At 40.7% G+C, this 17,215-nt stretch overlaps 1 protein-coding gene across 1 annotated transcript in view; it reads right to left on the minus strand.

The window, feature by feature from the left end:
* LOC138967406 (uncharacterized) overlaps positions 1 to 13,269 on the minus strand; it is a 32,153-nt gene extending 18,884 nt beyond the window's left edge. Inside the window, exons 1-2 of the mRNA XM_070339947.1 lie at positions 13,080 to 13,269; positions 875 to 997 (exon numbers count right to left, since the gene is read on the minus strand). Coding sequence (XP_070196048.1) covers positions 875 to 997; position 13,080 — 124 coding nt within the window. The 5' untranslated portion in view covers positions 13,081 to 13,269. The remainder of the gene's footprint in view (positions 1 to 874; positions 998 to 13,079) is intronic.
* Positions 13,270 to 17,215: the final 3,946 nt, after the last annotated feature.

Below are 17,215 nucleotides of genomic sequence, written 5' to 3' on the forward strand. Positions count from 1 at the left end.
TAGTTTGCAGATGCAATTTTGAGAAAATAATACTTAAATAACATTTAACTTAGCGAGTTTCTATGCCCTTTCATGTCAAGATCGTGTTGAAGATGAATATGCAAATTCTAAAGTTCAAATTTAGGACTTGTTGCTGTTGCACGCGTGTGGAAACCTATGTTACGACAGTGATGACACACTTTCAAGCGATTAATTTCGTTTAAAAAACAATTCTGTGGACAAAATAACATTTCAACTGTCAAGTACACTTAAACCAAACACACATAACAAAAATAGCAGTCCTTGGACATTCTAAACGATTCTTGTAGTGAGGTACAAAACTAGTTGATGGTTCATGTCACAGATCAGACCTCCATTTTTCACGCATTTAATCATTTCTTTCGCAAAACAACCTTCATAATAATCATGCAAAATACTCAGTTTTGTTTGTACTATTTCTTTATTCATTTTACTTCTCAAAAATACCAATATCATGATTTAAAATTCAGTATGTTTCAATTGTGGGCTAATTTGATTATGGCACACACAAAAGGTTCAGTTTCTGAGACGCACCCATATACATTCGAGATACAAACGTCCTCATCCTAGGTCTATTGGACTTACTGTCAGTGACAGATTATCGGTCATTCCGTATTCTAATGCTTCAATGAGTGATGCGCATTTTAAAGAAAAACATCACGCTCATAATTCAAATGTTGATACCAATTAAGAGGACAGCGAAAGAAACCATGCATTGAGAGAGTAAGAGAGCCGGACGGAAGAGAGACGGAACGAAGAAACTAGACGGATAGAGACAGAAAAAAGACAGACAGGCAGGAAGGCAGAGGCGGACAGACAGACAGACAGAAAGGCAGAGACAGACAGACAGACTTACCTCCCCCTGTATTATTGTCATGAGTGCTGTCAGTAGTGGTGATGGAAGGCAAAGGGAAGAAGGCGGTCACACTGTTCGTACACAGCACTAACACGACGACGTGGAATGGCAGCCTTCTGTCCACTGCAAAATCAATTACTCAGTCAATGTATAAATAAATCAACCAGCCATCCAGCCAGCTAGCCAACTAGCCAGTCAGGTAATCTTCCATCGCTCCATCCATCCCTCTGGGGATCCATCCATCTATCCATCCATCCATCCATCCCTCTCTCTATCCATCCCTCCCTTCATCCATCCATCCGTCCATCCATCCCTCCCTCCCTCCCTCCATCCCTCCCTCCCTCCATCAATCCATCCATCAACCAATCAATCAATCAATCAATTAAGAGTATAGCTGTCGCACGAACAGGATGACGGGAAATGGCAGCTTCCTGTCAATGTATCAATCAATCAATAAAGTAGATGTGTACTGCCGGGCAGTACATAACCCAAGCGAAGTCGTCCATCTGTGTGTACATGATTCTCTCTCTCTCTCTCTCTCTCTCTCTCTCTCTCTCTCTCTCTCTCTCTCTCTCTCTCTCTCTCTCTCTCTCTCTCTCTCTGTCTTAAAATGTGTCATCGATGACGTGTTTTCATACTTGCTAATGCGGCAGGCTAATCATGACGTCAAATTGAAACTTCTTGAAGTCTCTCAGAAAGGGACATGAAAACCATGTGGGGGTTACTGGTTTGGGCTGAAAAAAAACCAACTCCACCTAAAATTCAAGCGCCTATGGGGCTGAATTATGCAGCATAAATTGTGAAACATCAGGATATCTCACACTTTCAATTCTGCCATCATGTCAAATCTGACAACAAACCTACCCACAAAATGTCATAAATATCGGTGTAGAATTGAGACTTAACGGTTTTTAACTGCCAAAAATAAGTTTTTTTGACTGGAATAGTTTGTCTTGAAATTCAGTTTGGGACAACGGACCCACCCACTAAATTTCATAAAGATAGGTGAAAATTTAAATGTAACGGTTTTTAACTGCCAAAATTATGTTTTTCTTCTGGAAAAGTATGGAGTGAAAATCAGTTGGGGACAACGAACCTACCCACAAAATTTCATAAATATCGATGAAGAATTGAGATTTAACGGTTTTTAACTGCCAAAAATAAGGTTTTTTGTCTGGAAAAGTATGTCTTAAAATTCAGTTTGGGACAACGGACCCACCCACTAAATTTCATAAAGATAGGTGAAGAATTGAAATTTAACGTTTTTTAACTGCCAAAATTATGTCTTTCTTCTGGAAAAGTATAGAGTGAAAATCAGTTGGGGACAACGAACCTACCCACAAAATTTCATAAATATCGGTGAAGAATTGAAATTTAACGGTTTTTAACTGCCAAAATTATGTTTTTCTTCTGGAAAAGTATGGAGTGAAAATAAGTTGGGGACAACAAACCTACCTTTAAAATTTCATAAGAATCAGTGAAGAAATAGGATTTAACGATTTTTTAACGGCCTTTAAATCATTGGTGATGTCATCATAACCCAGTCGTTGTAGTTGTCGTCGTAGTTGTTGGTGTTGTTGTTGTCATGTTCGTTGTCGTGATTGTTGTTGTTCTCGTGTTGTTGTTTTTGTTGTTGTTGTTGTTGTTGTTGTTGTTGTTGTCGTCGTCGTCGATGTCATTTGTTGTTGTTGTTGTTATCGTCGTCGTCGTCGTCATCGTCGTCGTTGTCAGAGGTTATTTCTAAAGATTTCATTGATAGTCTTTGTTCTCGTCACCAAGACTTGCTAAGAACAAGCTTGGAACAGCAAGAGTTCCAAGAACAAGATTAGAACAACTCATTACATCATTACCAGTACGTCATTTGTATTTAGAACACACTTTAGAAAAAAACTCTTCAGCTACAAACCAGTCACCCTCACATGTCCGAGGTGTTTGTCTAAACCACTTACTGAAATGTTTTGAGGTTTAATGACCATACACATGTTGAACCGGTGAGTGTCTTCCGCTGCTTAATTCGCAAATAACTATTTTATTAAAGTCCGCTTGAAACGCTCAAAGATGAAATTCCATGTTAAAAAGTGACAAAAGTTTCACATTTTCCCGTTGTAACAGCTTCCGATGATATTATATGAAAATTCTGATCCTCTGAGAGGATTCCCCGAAACAAAATCAGTTTGTACGCCTAATTTTAATAGAATTGTCTAAACAGTGTCGCTAATATTGTGCTAAAAGATGAATTCTAGAACAATGTCCAGACAGACACCACTTGGCAAAAACATTTTCAGTGCTGGGAGATGAAAACAAAAACTACTTCGCTACGCGCGGGCTCCGCCCGCGCTCCGCTTGGATAAGCAAAAGAATAAATCAATTCATGCATCCAGGGCCCTCTCCCACGAATGCTGTGACAACTTCTTTATGATGAACATGAAAACTGAAAGCCTTGTTGATGTGAACGTTTGATTTTTTTATCGTCGGTAGGACGTCACTTCACACCGCTCAGGTTTACAGGAGGGTCTACTTTTCCTAAGTTACATTCAACGCACCAGATCCGTTTTTATTTTTGAATCGATTCTAAGCTTCTGGTGTGCACAGACTGTATGCCGTGTGTGTGTGTGTGTGTGTGTGTGTGTGTGTGTGTGTGTGTGTGTGTGTGTGTGTGTGTGTGTGTGAGAGAGAGAGAGAGAGAGAGAGAGAGTGTGTGTGTGTGAGTGTACGTATGTGTGTGTGTGTGTACGTATGTGTGTGTGTGTGTATGTGTGTGTGTGTGTGTGTGTACATACGTACGTGTGTGTGTGTGTGTGTGTGTGTGTGTGTGTGTGTGTGTACATGTGTGTGTGTGTGTGTGAGAGAGAGGGAGTGTGTGTGTGTACGTGTGTGTGTGTGTGTGTGTGTGTGTGTGTGTGTGTGTGTGTGTGTGTGTGTGTGTGTGCGCGATTGCATGTGTGTGAGTGTGAATGTGTATGTGAACGTGCGCCAGACTTGTGTGCTTTAAGTGAAAATGCTACAAGCAAGGGTTATTGCAGCTCATAACATTACAAATTATGATTCTTGGTGTATACACATTTTAACACGAAGCAATGTTGTAATAGGTGCGAAATGTTGGGGCAGAAGGTGCTTCTTGGGTTAAGTGGAAGTGAATGAAGAAGGGGGTGGGAGGGGGATTGCGGATACAATATCGAAGGAACGCCAGTGGTTTTGCCAAAGATCATTTACATAACCGAATTAAGTAGATGTGTACTGCCGGGCAGTACATACCCCAAGCGAAGTCGTCCATCTGTGTGTACATGATTCTCTCTCTCTCTCTCTCTCTCTCTCTCTCTCTCTCTCTCTCTCTCTCTCTCTCTCTCTCTCTCTCTCTGTCTTAAAATGTGTCATCGATGACGTGTTTTCATACTTGCTAATGCGGCAGGCTAATCATGACGTCAAATTGAAACTTCTTGAAGTCTCTCAGAAAGGGACATGAAAACCATGTGGGGGTTACTGGTTTGGGCTGAAAAAAAACCCAACTCCACCTAAAATTCAAGCGCCTATGGGGCTGAATTATGCAGCATAAATTGTGAAACATCAGGATATCTCACACTTTCAATTCTGCCATCATGTCAAATCTGACAACAAACCTACCCACAAAATGTCATAAATATCGGTGTAGAATTGAGACTTAACGGTTTTTAACTGCCAAAAATAAGTTTTTTTGACTGGAATAGTTTGTCTTGAAATTCAGTTTGGGACAACGGAGCCACCCACTAAATTTCATAAAGATAGGTGAAGAATTGAAATTTACCGTTTTTTAACTGCCAAAATTATGTCTTTCTTCTGGAAAAGTATGGAGTGAAAATCAGTTGGGGACAACGAACCTACCCACAAAATTTCATAAATATCGATGAAGAATTGAGATTTAACGGTTTTTAACTGCCAAAAATAAGGTTTTTTGTCTGGAAAAGTATGTCTTAAAATTCAGTTTGGGACAACGGACCCACCCACTAAATTTCATAAAGATAGGTGAAGAATTGAAATTTAACGTTTTTTAACTGCCAAAATTATGTCTTTCTTCTGGAAAAGTATAGAGTGAAAATCAGTTGGGGACAACGAACCTACCCACAAAATTTCATAAATATCGGTGAAGAATTGAATTTTAACGGTTTTTAACTGCCAAAATTATGTTTTTCTTCTGGAAAAGTATGGAGTGAAAATAAGTTGGGGACAACAAACCTACCTTTAAAATTTCATAAGAATCAGTGAAGAAATAGGATTTAACGATTTTTTAACGGCCTTTAAATCATTGGTGATGTCATCATAACCCAGTCGTTGTAGTTGTCGTCGTAGTTGTTGGTGTTGTTGTTGTCATGTTCGTTGTCGTGATTGTTGTTGTTCTCGTGTTGTTGTTTTTGTTGTTGTTGTTGTTGTTGTTGTTGTTGTTGTTGTTGTTGTCGTCGTCGTCGATGTCATTTGTTGTTGTTGTTGTTATCGTCGTCGTCGTCGTCATCGTCGTCGTTGTCAGAGGTTATTTCTAAAGATTTCATTGATAGTCTTTGTTCTCGTCACCAAGACTTGCTAAGAACAAGCTTGGAACAGCAAGAGTTCCAAGAACAAGATTAGAACAACTCATTACATCATTACCAGTACGTCATTTGTATTTAGAACACACTTTAGAAAAAAACTCTTCAGCTACAAACCAGTCACCCTCACATGGCGGAGGTGTTTGTCTAAACCACGTGCACTTACTGAAATGTTTTGAGGTTTAATGACCATACACATGTTGAACCGGTGAGTGTCTTCCGCTGCTTAATTCGCAAATAACTATTTTATTAAAGTCCGCTTGAAACGCTCAAAGATGAAATTCCATGTTAAAAAGTGACAAAAGTTTCACATTTTCCCGTTGTAACAGCTTCCGATGATATTATATGAAAATTCTGATCCTCTGAGAGGATTCCCCGAAACAAAATCAGTTTGTACGCCTAATTTTAATAGAATTGTCCAAACAGTGTCGCTAATATTGTGCTAAAAGATGAATTCTAGAACAATGTCCAGACAGACACCACTTGGCCAAAAAATGTTCAGTGCTGGGAGATGAAAAAAAAAACTACCTCGCTACGCGCGGGCTTCGCCCGCGCTCCGCTTGGATCATGGTTGCGGAGTCTTATTTGCGCCTGAACATTGTATCAGTGCACGTTGGGAGAAATGCCCTAACGGGTATGACTCTGTATGGTAAAAAGAACTGTTCGGTTTAGACGATTTGATAGGATACCACGGCATTCCTAAACTTAGAGATAAGTAGTCCTCACGACTTCAAAAGTACTTAGTTTACATAGCTTTGCTCCAACGACATCGAGGACTGTGTCCTTAAAGCCATATGTACTCGATGACTATACACGCTAATTGCTTTACCAACAGCTGGAGACATGCTAAATTAAGTTCCCTGTAAAATATTGTGGTCTAGGACCCCTTCAATGTTGAGATATGTTAATTTTCATTTTGATCTGGATCGTCCTATTTATAGATTTGCCAACAGAGGTAGCGTTGACGCAAGGGAAATAACTCCGCGTCTTTGTTTACATCCAAAGTTTTTGAGACTCTAAAACAAGCTGTAATGCATGTATATGGTCCGCGCATGGCGACATATCGTCATTACATGGTCTTATGGTGCGTTTGACATCGATTATGGGCAAACTACACTTTGTAAACACGGGAGCGCGTACATATGCCTTTAAAATTGCCATGGCTTTTATACATATTTATAGCCAAAACAAAGCATTTTTTTTAAGAAAACCTTTATAATCATATAAGGCCTCTCTTTCTTGTGAAACTTACACGGCAGACTTCGGAATTACATAGGAGGTTTCTATTGAAATCTTTCTTTGACTTCCAAATTACGCCGATTTTTAACACGAATCCCTCTTAAACATACGTCTCCTTTCCTGTTCTATAATCATATCCCCATACCACACATCCATTCAGGTTTTCACGCGACGGCCAGTGAATGCACACATTTTCATTTTGCTCCAAAAATTTTGTTTGAACATATGTTCACTTAGAGACACTGTACTTCCCGTGCACGCAATCATAGGACTAACCACATATTTGCCAGGCTTTAAAATGTAATAAGTACGCTCAATGTCAATAAGAAGCGACCATTTAAGTCTTTTCTTGTCTAGGTGTCCTGGAGCTAATACAAAAATATGTACAAGTTCAACTTTGCTAACCTTTGTTACGGTCGGCCATGACCTAACTCCGGCACATCAATACATGTGAATTACTTATCTCCTAGTCCCGAGAGCAATACAAACAAGTCGCGTAAGGCGAAATTACAACATTTAGTCAAGCTGTCGAACTAACAGAATGAAACTGAACTCCGCACTGCATTTTTACAGTAAGAGCGTATACTCGTAGCATCGTCAGTCCACCGCTCGATGCACAGGCAGTGAAATTGACAAGAAGAGCGGGGTAGTAGTTGCGCTGAGAAGGATAGCACGCTTTTCTTTATCTCTATTCTTTTTAACTTTCTGAGCGTGTTTTTAATCCAAACATATCATATCTATATGTTTTTGGAATCAGGAACCCACAAGGGTTAAGATGAAATTGTTTTTAAATCGATTTCGGTAATTTTATTTTAATAATAATTTTTATATTTTTAATTTTCAGAGCTTGTTTTTAATCCAAATATAACATATTTATATGTTTTTGGAATCAGAAAATGATAAAGAATAAGATAAACGTAAATTTGGATCGTTTTATAATTTTTTTTTTTTTTACAATTTTCAGATTTTTAATGACCAAAGTCATTAATTAATTTTTAAGCCATCAAACTGAAATGCAATACTGAAGTCCGGCCTTCGTCGAAGATTGCTTGGCCAAAATTTCAATCAATTTGATTGAAAAATGAGGGTGTGACAGTGCCGCCTCAACTTTTACAAAAAGCCGGATATGACGTCAGCAGGGTTCCTGCAGGGCAGAGCTGTTACAATTCAAGGAGTTTTCAAGGACATTTCCAGGACCAAATAAATGCTTTTCAAGGACATGATTTTCCCCAAATTAATGCAAAGCACCAAGCTTACCTTCAGTTTTTCAAGTCATCAAGTTTCTGGTGAATTTCTATTAGTCATTCCGTAGTTGTTTCCCTTGCCAACTTCCGGGAAGGGAAGCAACTACGGGTGACTAGTAATAGTTCATCTGCTTTCGTTTTCACTCGATCTTTTATTCTCCCAAAATGTGTACCGTATTTGACGAAAAAAAAGGGGGTTGCATTTTTTTTTAAAATAAGACAAGCTGCTGACAAAATGTATTGACAACAATTTGGAAAAATCAAGTACTTTTCAATGACTATTTAACAAAACTCTATTTTCAAGCACTTTTCAAGGCCTGGAAAAGGTATTCCAATTTTCAAGGAGTTTTCCAGGGTTCAAGGACTCTGTACGAACCCTGCGTCAGCAAAGACATTTATCGAAAAAAAGAAAAAAACATCCGGGGATATCATTCCCAGGAACTCTCATGTCAAATTTCATAAAGATCGGTCCAGCAGTTTAGTCTGAATCGCTCTACACACACACACACACACACACACACCCACACACACACACACACACACACACACACACACACACACATACACCACGACCCTCGTCTCGATTCCCCCTCTATGTTAAAACATTTAGTCAAAACTTGACTAAATGTAAAAATGTCAAGAACGTCATCTAGACGTTACTGCCCGGGCAAACGTTTGAAGAACATGAAGCTCTTTCTGATCACATTCACTAACTATTAAATGACACACTATCAGTGCTGGTGCTGCGGTCATCTGTGTGCAGGAGGAAGTCCTTGTGCACCGTGGCTAAAAGAAAATGTCCGGGAAAATAGGCTCAAAAGCAGTAACGTCTTTTGGGAATATAATTTGATTACATTTTGTTGTCTTTTTACATACGAATATCCAAAAGACAAACTTCAACAGTTTTTACTTGATGTACAGGGTTTTGCTTACTGCTGCGGTGCATCTGAGTCCAACGAAGAGGCAACTAAAAGAAACTTTGGGGTTCCATAACCGTCATCCACGTTACCGGCTTTTTTTCTCTCAGCAAAACAGAATACATGTATCATTATGTGATATGATTTTCGCCCACAGGAGCACTCATACTACGAACTCATTTTTGGTAAGCGCACGTCATCTACGTTACCGTCATGTAGCTTGAATACACAAATATACAGTAGGCCTACGACTAAACGGCTTTTTTTCTAAATCACGACGTGCACCCGGTTTTGAACGATTAAGCTACACAATAACACAAATTTTGAACAACAAAAAAAGCCGCACATTTTTTGGGAAGTCTATTGGTCGCTTCTTATTGACATTGGGTGAGTACATCCTTTCACTCGGAAACACGCACGCACGCGCGCACACACACACACACACACACACACACACACACACACACACATACAGAACACACACACACACACACACACACACACACACACACACACACACACACACACACATCTACCTACATGTTTTCTATGAAGAGACTTTTTGCTTGAATCAAAATTTGGCAACCGCATGGCCACTTATTTTAATCTGCAAAACTAATCCAGCGAAATATGTGTGCTTGGCACAGTTTGCAGCTCGGTATGAGTCCAAGTGTAAGGATACGTGTATCCCACTCAAGTCCTGTGTAGCCTGCCATTACGAATATGAATGCGGACACGACAACTTAGCTTGTTGTGCGTGCATTTAATATCACTACGGCGAGTATTAGACATCTATTTTTGTCAAAGGCACTTGGCAAATGTTCAAAAGAAACAGTAGGTTTCGCTACTTGTACCATAAAGTAACCTACGTGTAATATAGATCTAGTCTCTTTCGATCTCGCCCTATTTACATTCACTACGCGTCGGTAACACTTGTCTGGGCTGTCGTGGCAGATTTAATAGTGTTAGGCGCGCACAGGTGCAGGACTGCTCCGTCTTTCCTGTGTGGCGCAAAACTTACCTGGCTTTCAGTATTGATGATCAATTCATCGTACGAAAAGATTGTCTCTCTCTAACATCGTTAGTGGGTTGAAATCACTAGCAATCCACTTTTTATAAGTAATCCTATCCCTATATTAGAAAAACCGGCACGGTTGGCCTAGTGGTAAGGCGTCCGCCCCGTGATCGGGAGGTCGTGGGTTCGAACCCCGGCCGGGTCATACCTAAGACTTTAAAATTGGCAATCTAGTGGCTGCTCCGCCTGGCGTCTGGCATTATGGGGTTAGTGCTAGGACTGGTTGGTCCGGTGTCAGAATAATGTGACTGGGTGAGACATGAAGCATTTGCTGCGACTTCTGTCTTGTGTGTGGCGCACGTTATATGTCAAAGCAGCACCGCCCTGATATGGCCCTTCGTGGTCGGCTGGGCGTTAAGCAAACAAACAAACAAACAAACAAATATTAGAAAAACCGGTCCAGTCAGAAATCAAGAAAAGGTGGGAATAATACATAAAGGATTATGCTCGTTCTAAAAAGAAAAGAAAAGTTCTGATTGTGTGGTGTTGTGTTGTGTTGTGTTGTGTTGTGTTGTGTTGTGTTGTGTTGTGTTGTGTTGTGTTGTGTTGTGTTGTGTTGTGTTGTGTTGTGTTGTGTTGTGTTGTGTTGTGTTGTGTTGTGTTGGATTGAATTGGATTGGATAGGATTGTATCATTTGATTGTCTCGCTTGTGTCTTCTGAGCGAGGACAATTTGTCAGATACATTAATTTTCTGTATTATAAGTGTTTGTTCTTAAATAAAAGACCGCTTGGTCGAATATCATTGAAGTTAACGTTTTGTCATAAATTAAACGTTCCAATAACACACCTCTCCTGGTTTTTTATTATTATCGTTCAATTTTTAACGTTCCTATTCAGTCTACACCTTTAGTTGAGACTGCCACTTTGTGTGGCCGAGACACCTGCGCATGCGTAATGGACAATTCGACGTCCCTTATGACTCAAAGGATGTAGGTGTCTGCCACAGGCACGTGTCACGAGCGGGTCGGGATCAAAGTGGGCGGGGCCTGTGCGCTCTCAAGACTACTACTATTACATAATAATCTATATCTATATACGGCTTGTGTCTGTCTGTCTGTCTGTCTGTCTGTGTGTTCGCGATTCACGGCCAAAGTTCTCGATGGATCTGCTTCAAATTTGGTGGGCATATTCAGGTAGACCCCGGACACAATCGTGGAAAATTTTGAACACGTGCGTGCTCTCAGCGCGCAGCGCTGAACCGATTTTGATTTGTTTGTACATCCATTCCCAGTAACTCTTCCTTATCTTCTCCACTGTTTTGCGCGTTTATCTCCCTTCCTTCGTACGGTGCGCCGGCGAAGCCGGCGTACACCCGGCAAAGCCGGGTCCCCGCCGGGTATTCGGTTCTACTTCTTCCCGGCGAAGCCGTACCCGGCGAAGCGGGTATTCATCTAGTATTACATAAACCATAAGAAAAGACGACCGTCCATCACAAGTTACATCCAAGACATAGGCCCCGACCACCTCGTGACGAGTGCCTGTGGTGTCTACGCACTAGCTGTACTTCATGCAAACGATGATAATTGACAGCACAACCACCACCGTCATTTTTAGAAAGCTGCTGTGGACAGTTTAAAAGCTTCACGCAAAACACGTATGCTAAGGGGCATTGGATCATGCACAAACGAGGGAGTAGTGACGGTGAATAAATAAATACAGATTTGCAGGTAATAAAGAAGATGACATATTCATCTGTGTAGCTGATTACTTTTAAAGTCTGACCAACTATCGTCTAGACCTTTTTAATAATAATGATAAGGGTACGTCTATGGCGCAAATCCTACAATGGTGCTAAGCGTCTCTGATACACAAATAAACAACTATGTTCGCATTGCCAATTCAAATGTTTCAATGTAATTTTTACAATGTTCTTATACAATGCACAAGTCACACCTTGTGTTGGGGTCATGCTGGGCTCCCCATAGTGCGCGTCCCTGCGTCCTATACGCACTATAGAAGCCGAAATCACGTACTAGAAATTCATCGAGGGGGTCCCGGGACGCACTAAACCTTTAAAGAGCGGGTCCCGGGACGCACTTAATTTCCGCTACCGTGCGTACCGTTGGTACTCTTTTCATACTACACCCGTCAGCAAAGTATCGTGCAGACACACATGCCAATTTCACGCCGCAACGATATGTAAACGTGTGTATGTGTTCCATTTAACTTTGTATAACTGAAGTATCCTCTTCGAACATTCTGATGAAAAAATACACTTCGTATCACACTTTTCGTAATAACAATGCGTTATATGAATACATGGGGTTTGGGGACCATGGACTCTTGGGACCCTCTAAAACTCCGCTTAGGTTTTTTTATGGACGCACTAAACATTTAAAGTGGGGGTCCCCGGACCCTCTAGGACGGGCGTCCGTGGGGAGCCGTGTCATGTATGGGATATTGAATACATAGATACTTTACCATCACTGTCTTTACTTTGTACGCTTACAGAAACTCTTTGACATCTGGATTGCATCAGCAAAACGATGTAGACTAGATTTGTAAATAATAAAGAAGCTGACATATTCATCTGTGTAGCTGATTACTTTTAAAGGCTAACCAACTAACTTTTTGTCTTAGGAGCGGAAGTTTATGCCTTTGAAAGGGCAATATTGATAGGGAATCAAATTCGAACAGGAACTGGAAAGAGATTGATTGATAAGGATCGAACTGATACATGGGAATAAAAACATAACAAAGCTATGGTAATGCTTCTCTAAACATCACGTTTGGAATAGGTAGTCATAGTCCATGAGAAAACTGCACCAGTAATCCGATTGGACATGGCGATGGACATTCTTCTTTATGACAAAGCTCAACGTCAGCTGTCACACTCAAAAATAAAGTCCACATGCACCGATAGTTACGAAGTTAACTGACAAAAGATCAGTAAAAACTTAGAAATTCTCTCTCTCTCTCTCTCTCTCTCTCTCTGTATCTCTGTCTCCCTCCTTCTCTCTCTGCCTCTCACGAACACACGCACGCGCGCACGCACGCAGTCACACACACACACACAAAACACACACACACAACCACACACACACACACACACACAACCTTAACGAATCTTCCATCTTAAGAACAGGAGGAATTAAGCAACTAAGAGATTTACCAGGAACAAACGCTAATAAAGGTTACATTTGCGCGCGGGTAATTAAAAATGGAAGACTTACTGCTTGGTGCGTGCTGTTTCCGCCGGCATAGACGTCGATGAGCGTTGAAGGGAAAGGCAGACGACAAAATGATCACCACAAGAATGCAAACAGTTCGGCGGATACAAAGTTTTATATCTAGCTAATATGCCGAGGTTTTGCGTTGCCAACACAGGGCCATTTGTCGATAACTCTGACCCAAACTTACTGTAAGCCTTCTCACCCTTTGACATGCGCACGCAATAGCTCTTTTTATGATTGGCTGTAGCGTCGAAATGTTCTACCGGACGAAATTTATCGGTGAAGAGAGTGACGTTATTGAGGGAACAGAAGCTTTCGACGTTAGCATATAGATTATCCCCGAGTGCGCTAGTACAAGGGCTCAGCAGACTTTAAAGGCATATGTACGCGCTCCCGTGTTTACAAAGTGTAGTTTGCCCATAATCGATGTCAAACGCACCATAAGACCATATAATGACGATATGTCACCATGCGCGGACCATAATACATGCATTACAGCTTGTTCTAGCCTCTGAAAAAGTGAGGATGTCAACAAAGCCGCGGTGTTAGCTCCCTTGCATCAACGTTACATGTGTTGCCAAATCTATAAATAGGACGATCCAGATCAAAATGAAAATTAACATATCTCAACATTGAAGGGGTCCTAGACCACAATATTTTGCAGGGAACTTAATTTAGCATGTCTCCAGCTGTTGGTAAAGCAATTAGCGTGTATAGTCATCGAGTACATATGCCTTTAATTGTGTGTCTGTGTGTCTGTGTGTCTTTCTCCACTTAACAGCTTATTGCTGGGAAACTACTGGGCGCAGTTCGTTCAAAAGTTGATACACTAACTTGATAATAGGTCCGATTGATCGTATTAAATAGAGCTTAAACAATGACCACGAGTTGATCACTGGAAAATAAACCACGAGTGGGTATTTGCAGCCGCTTGGTAATTCACGAGTGTGCTCACTCGTGAATTACCAAGCGGCTGCAAATACCCACTCGTGGTTTATTTTCCAGTAATCAACGAGTTGTCGTCATTGTTTAAGCTATTTATATAAAGAACAACACGGGTCGAACATGCAGTCATGCAGACGACATTTTGTAGGCAATTTCATTTCAGCCTAATCACTCAGAGTGTCAAATGCGCGTCATTCAAATAGTCCCTATTGTTTTACTTTATTCTTAGTCTCCGACTCGTCGGCATTATACTTGTCTCGTCTAAATATCGGACCCTATTGCTACGATTAAAACACAATAGCGTTTATATAGCTATTCTGACATTACATTCTGTGTTAAAATCATGTTTTTGTCAGCAACAAGGACCAGAATGGTCCATGTCGTTGACTGATTGCAGACAACGGTTCCCTTTCCGCATGAAGCCACGGAAATAACCGAACATTGAAGAACCCACGGACATGTATTACGGAGAAAACTCGGGATAACCGGATGATTAGCATTACGTCAATATGCTAGGAATCATATGACGTCATGACGTATCATGCTTGCCTACGTAGATTGTATGTTCGAAAGTCTGACTTCTGTTGTGAATTCGCGTGGTGAAGACAGCGGTAAATCTGTAGATGATAAGAGAACAAGGATTGTCTCAGAAGAAACAACTAAATGTTTCAGACCGGTAACTTCATTTCAACATTGCACTATATAATGGACGTTCTATGTGACAGGAGAGTTTGCTGATTTTGTGTTAAACATTTATCCAGATCCAGAGACATTGGAGAGATCGTCTGCTAGAATCAGAGATAGATCGCTTCAGATTGCAGCTTCTGGAAATTTGCAAGGTTTGTTGCCTGTTAAAGAACTGGATTTTAAACGTAATGTATGTCATGTACAGTAAGCAACAACAAAAACACACACAAAGCAAATGGCATTGTCTGTCGACTAGTCACAAAAACAAATCTGGCGAGGTATGCGTGTACTTTATACACGTCAGCCATTGTTGTTACAGTTTTGAGTCAACGTTGTATTCTTCCGCAACAGGGTCCAATCGTCTGGGTTTCAAATGATGTCATGTTCTAAAAATAAATTCAAGTATTGATTATTTTTTAGCCCTCTTTATTCTTACTTCGAATAATCCACGAGTGATTTTGGTGTAATCAAAGTAGTTCGTTCTAATTTCTCACTTATCTAAAAATAATCAACTAGATTTAATCCACCCCTCGGTTGCATTACAAGAGTTGTATAAAACTTCATAATGTTACCTGGGACCTAAATGCGAAATAAACCACAAAAACGACTTGGCCGTAGGAGGAGTTCACACCCGCGGGGCAACACGCAGCCATTGACCTGACAGAACAGCCGAACGCGTCACACAAAAATACGTCATGACAAAGTTACACGCAAAGCGAAAGAGGCTTTGACGTCATTTACTTTCGTTCGGAATTTTCCGTCTGTTCCTAGCTTGTCAGTGAAGACCTGACGTGAGTAAGCTTACCCAAAACGTCTTTGTTCTCTATTCTCATTGCAGCTGTGAAATAATCAGTCTTGTGTCTCGGTCGTGTAGGTACAGAGTTTGCTTCTGCAATCATTGTGTTCGTGTTGATGACGGCTTCATAAGACAAAATAATAAGCGAATCTATCGCGAGGAAGACGTTTATGTACAAATCACCGAACCCAACCCATTTTTTGTGTGCATTTTTCTGAAGAATAAACTGCATGTGGTTAATTTCATCCGTTTAATGCTTGTCGAAACATATCTGATCACAGATGAGGTCGCAGTTTGTAGGTTGAATCTATGAATCGGCCAGAGATAGATCTGCATTTCTGGTCAGAAACCAACATTCACACCACAGACATTCCAAACATTTATATTTATTGAGCGAGCCAGTCTGAAGAGTACTCGGGTCCAGCGCGAGCGTTTTTTGACTCACATGCGAAGCAAAAGTGAGTCTATGTACTCACCCGAGTCGTCCGTCCGTCCGTCCGTCCGTCCGGACGTCCGTCCGTCCGGACGTCCGTCCGGAAAACTTTAACGTTGGATATTTCTTGGACACTATTCAGTCTATCAGTACCAAATTTGGCAAGATGGTGTATGATGACAAGGCCCCAAAAAACATACATAGCATCTTGACCTTGCTTTAAGGTCAAGGTCGCAGGGGCCATAAATGTTGTCTAAAAAACAGCTATTTTTCACATTTTTCCCATTTTCTCTGAAGTTTTTGAGATTCAATACCTCACCTATATATGATATATAGGGCAAAGTAAGCCCCATCTTTTGATACCAGTTTGGTTTACCTTGCTTCAAGGTCAAGGTCACAGGAGCTCTTCAAAGTTGGATTGTATACATATTTTGAAGTGACCTTGACCCTGAACTATGGAAGATAACTGTTTCAAACTTAAAAATTATGTGGGGCACATGTTATGCTTTCATCATGAGACACATTTGGTCACATATGATCAAGGTCAAGGTCACTTTGTGATCAAAATAAGGTAGTGAGCCACTAAAAGTGACCATATCTCATGGTAGAAAGAGCCAATAAGCACCATTGTACTTCCTATGTCTTGAATTAACAGCTTTGTGTTGCATGACCTTGGATGACCTTGACCTTGGGTCAAGGTCACATGTATTTTGGTAGGAAAAATGTGTAAAGCAGTTCTTAGTGTATGATGTCATTGCTAGGTTTAGTTATTTGACCTTGACCCTGAAGGTCAAGGTCATGTAAAGGTCAAGGTCAAGCATGTGAGTCGTATGGGCTTTGCCCTTCTTGTTTTATTGTTAAGTTGTATTTGTGTAGTGGAGTGCAGAACACAAGCTAGCTCGATTCCGAAACATGGCAGGCTGCACCTGTTCAGAAACCAAAGCCAAGAAAAAACAAGAAAATTGGTTGATTAAAATCAACATGTCCGAAGCAATGTTTTCATAAAAGAAGCGGTATTGTACGGGTACATGTTGAATTTGGGTTACATGTGTTGCAGAGTATCTATATATATATATACGACTAGTGTCTGTCTGTCTGTCTGTCTGTCTGTCTGTCTGTTCGCGATGCACGGCCAAAGTTCTCGGTGGATCTTTATCAAATTTGGACACCGTATTCAGCTACACCCCGGACACAACCTCATCGATGAGATATTTTAACACGTGCTCTCAGCGCGCAGCGCTGTGCGCGCTGAACCGATTTTTTTTTGCTTTTTTG

Source organism: Littorina saxatilis, linkage group LG5, assembly GCF_037325665.1.
Source record: "Littorina saxatilis isolate snail1 linkage group LG5, US_GU_Lsax_2.0, whole genome shotgun sequence".
Classification (NCBI taxonomy): Eukaryota; Metazoa; Mollusca; class Gastropoda; order Littorinimorpha; family Littorinidae; genus Littorina; species Littorina saxatilis.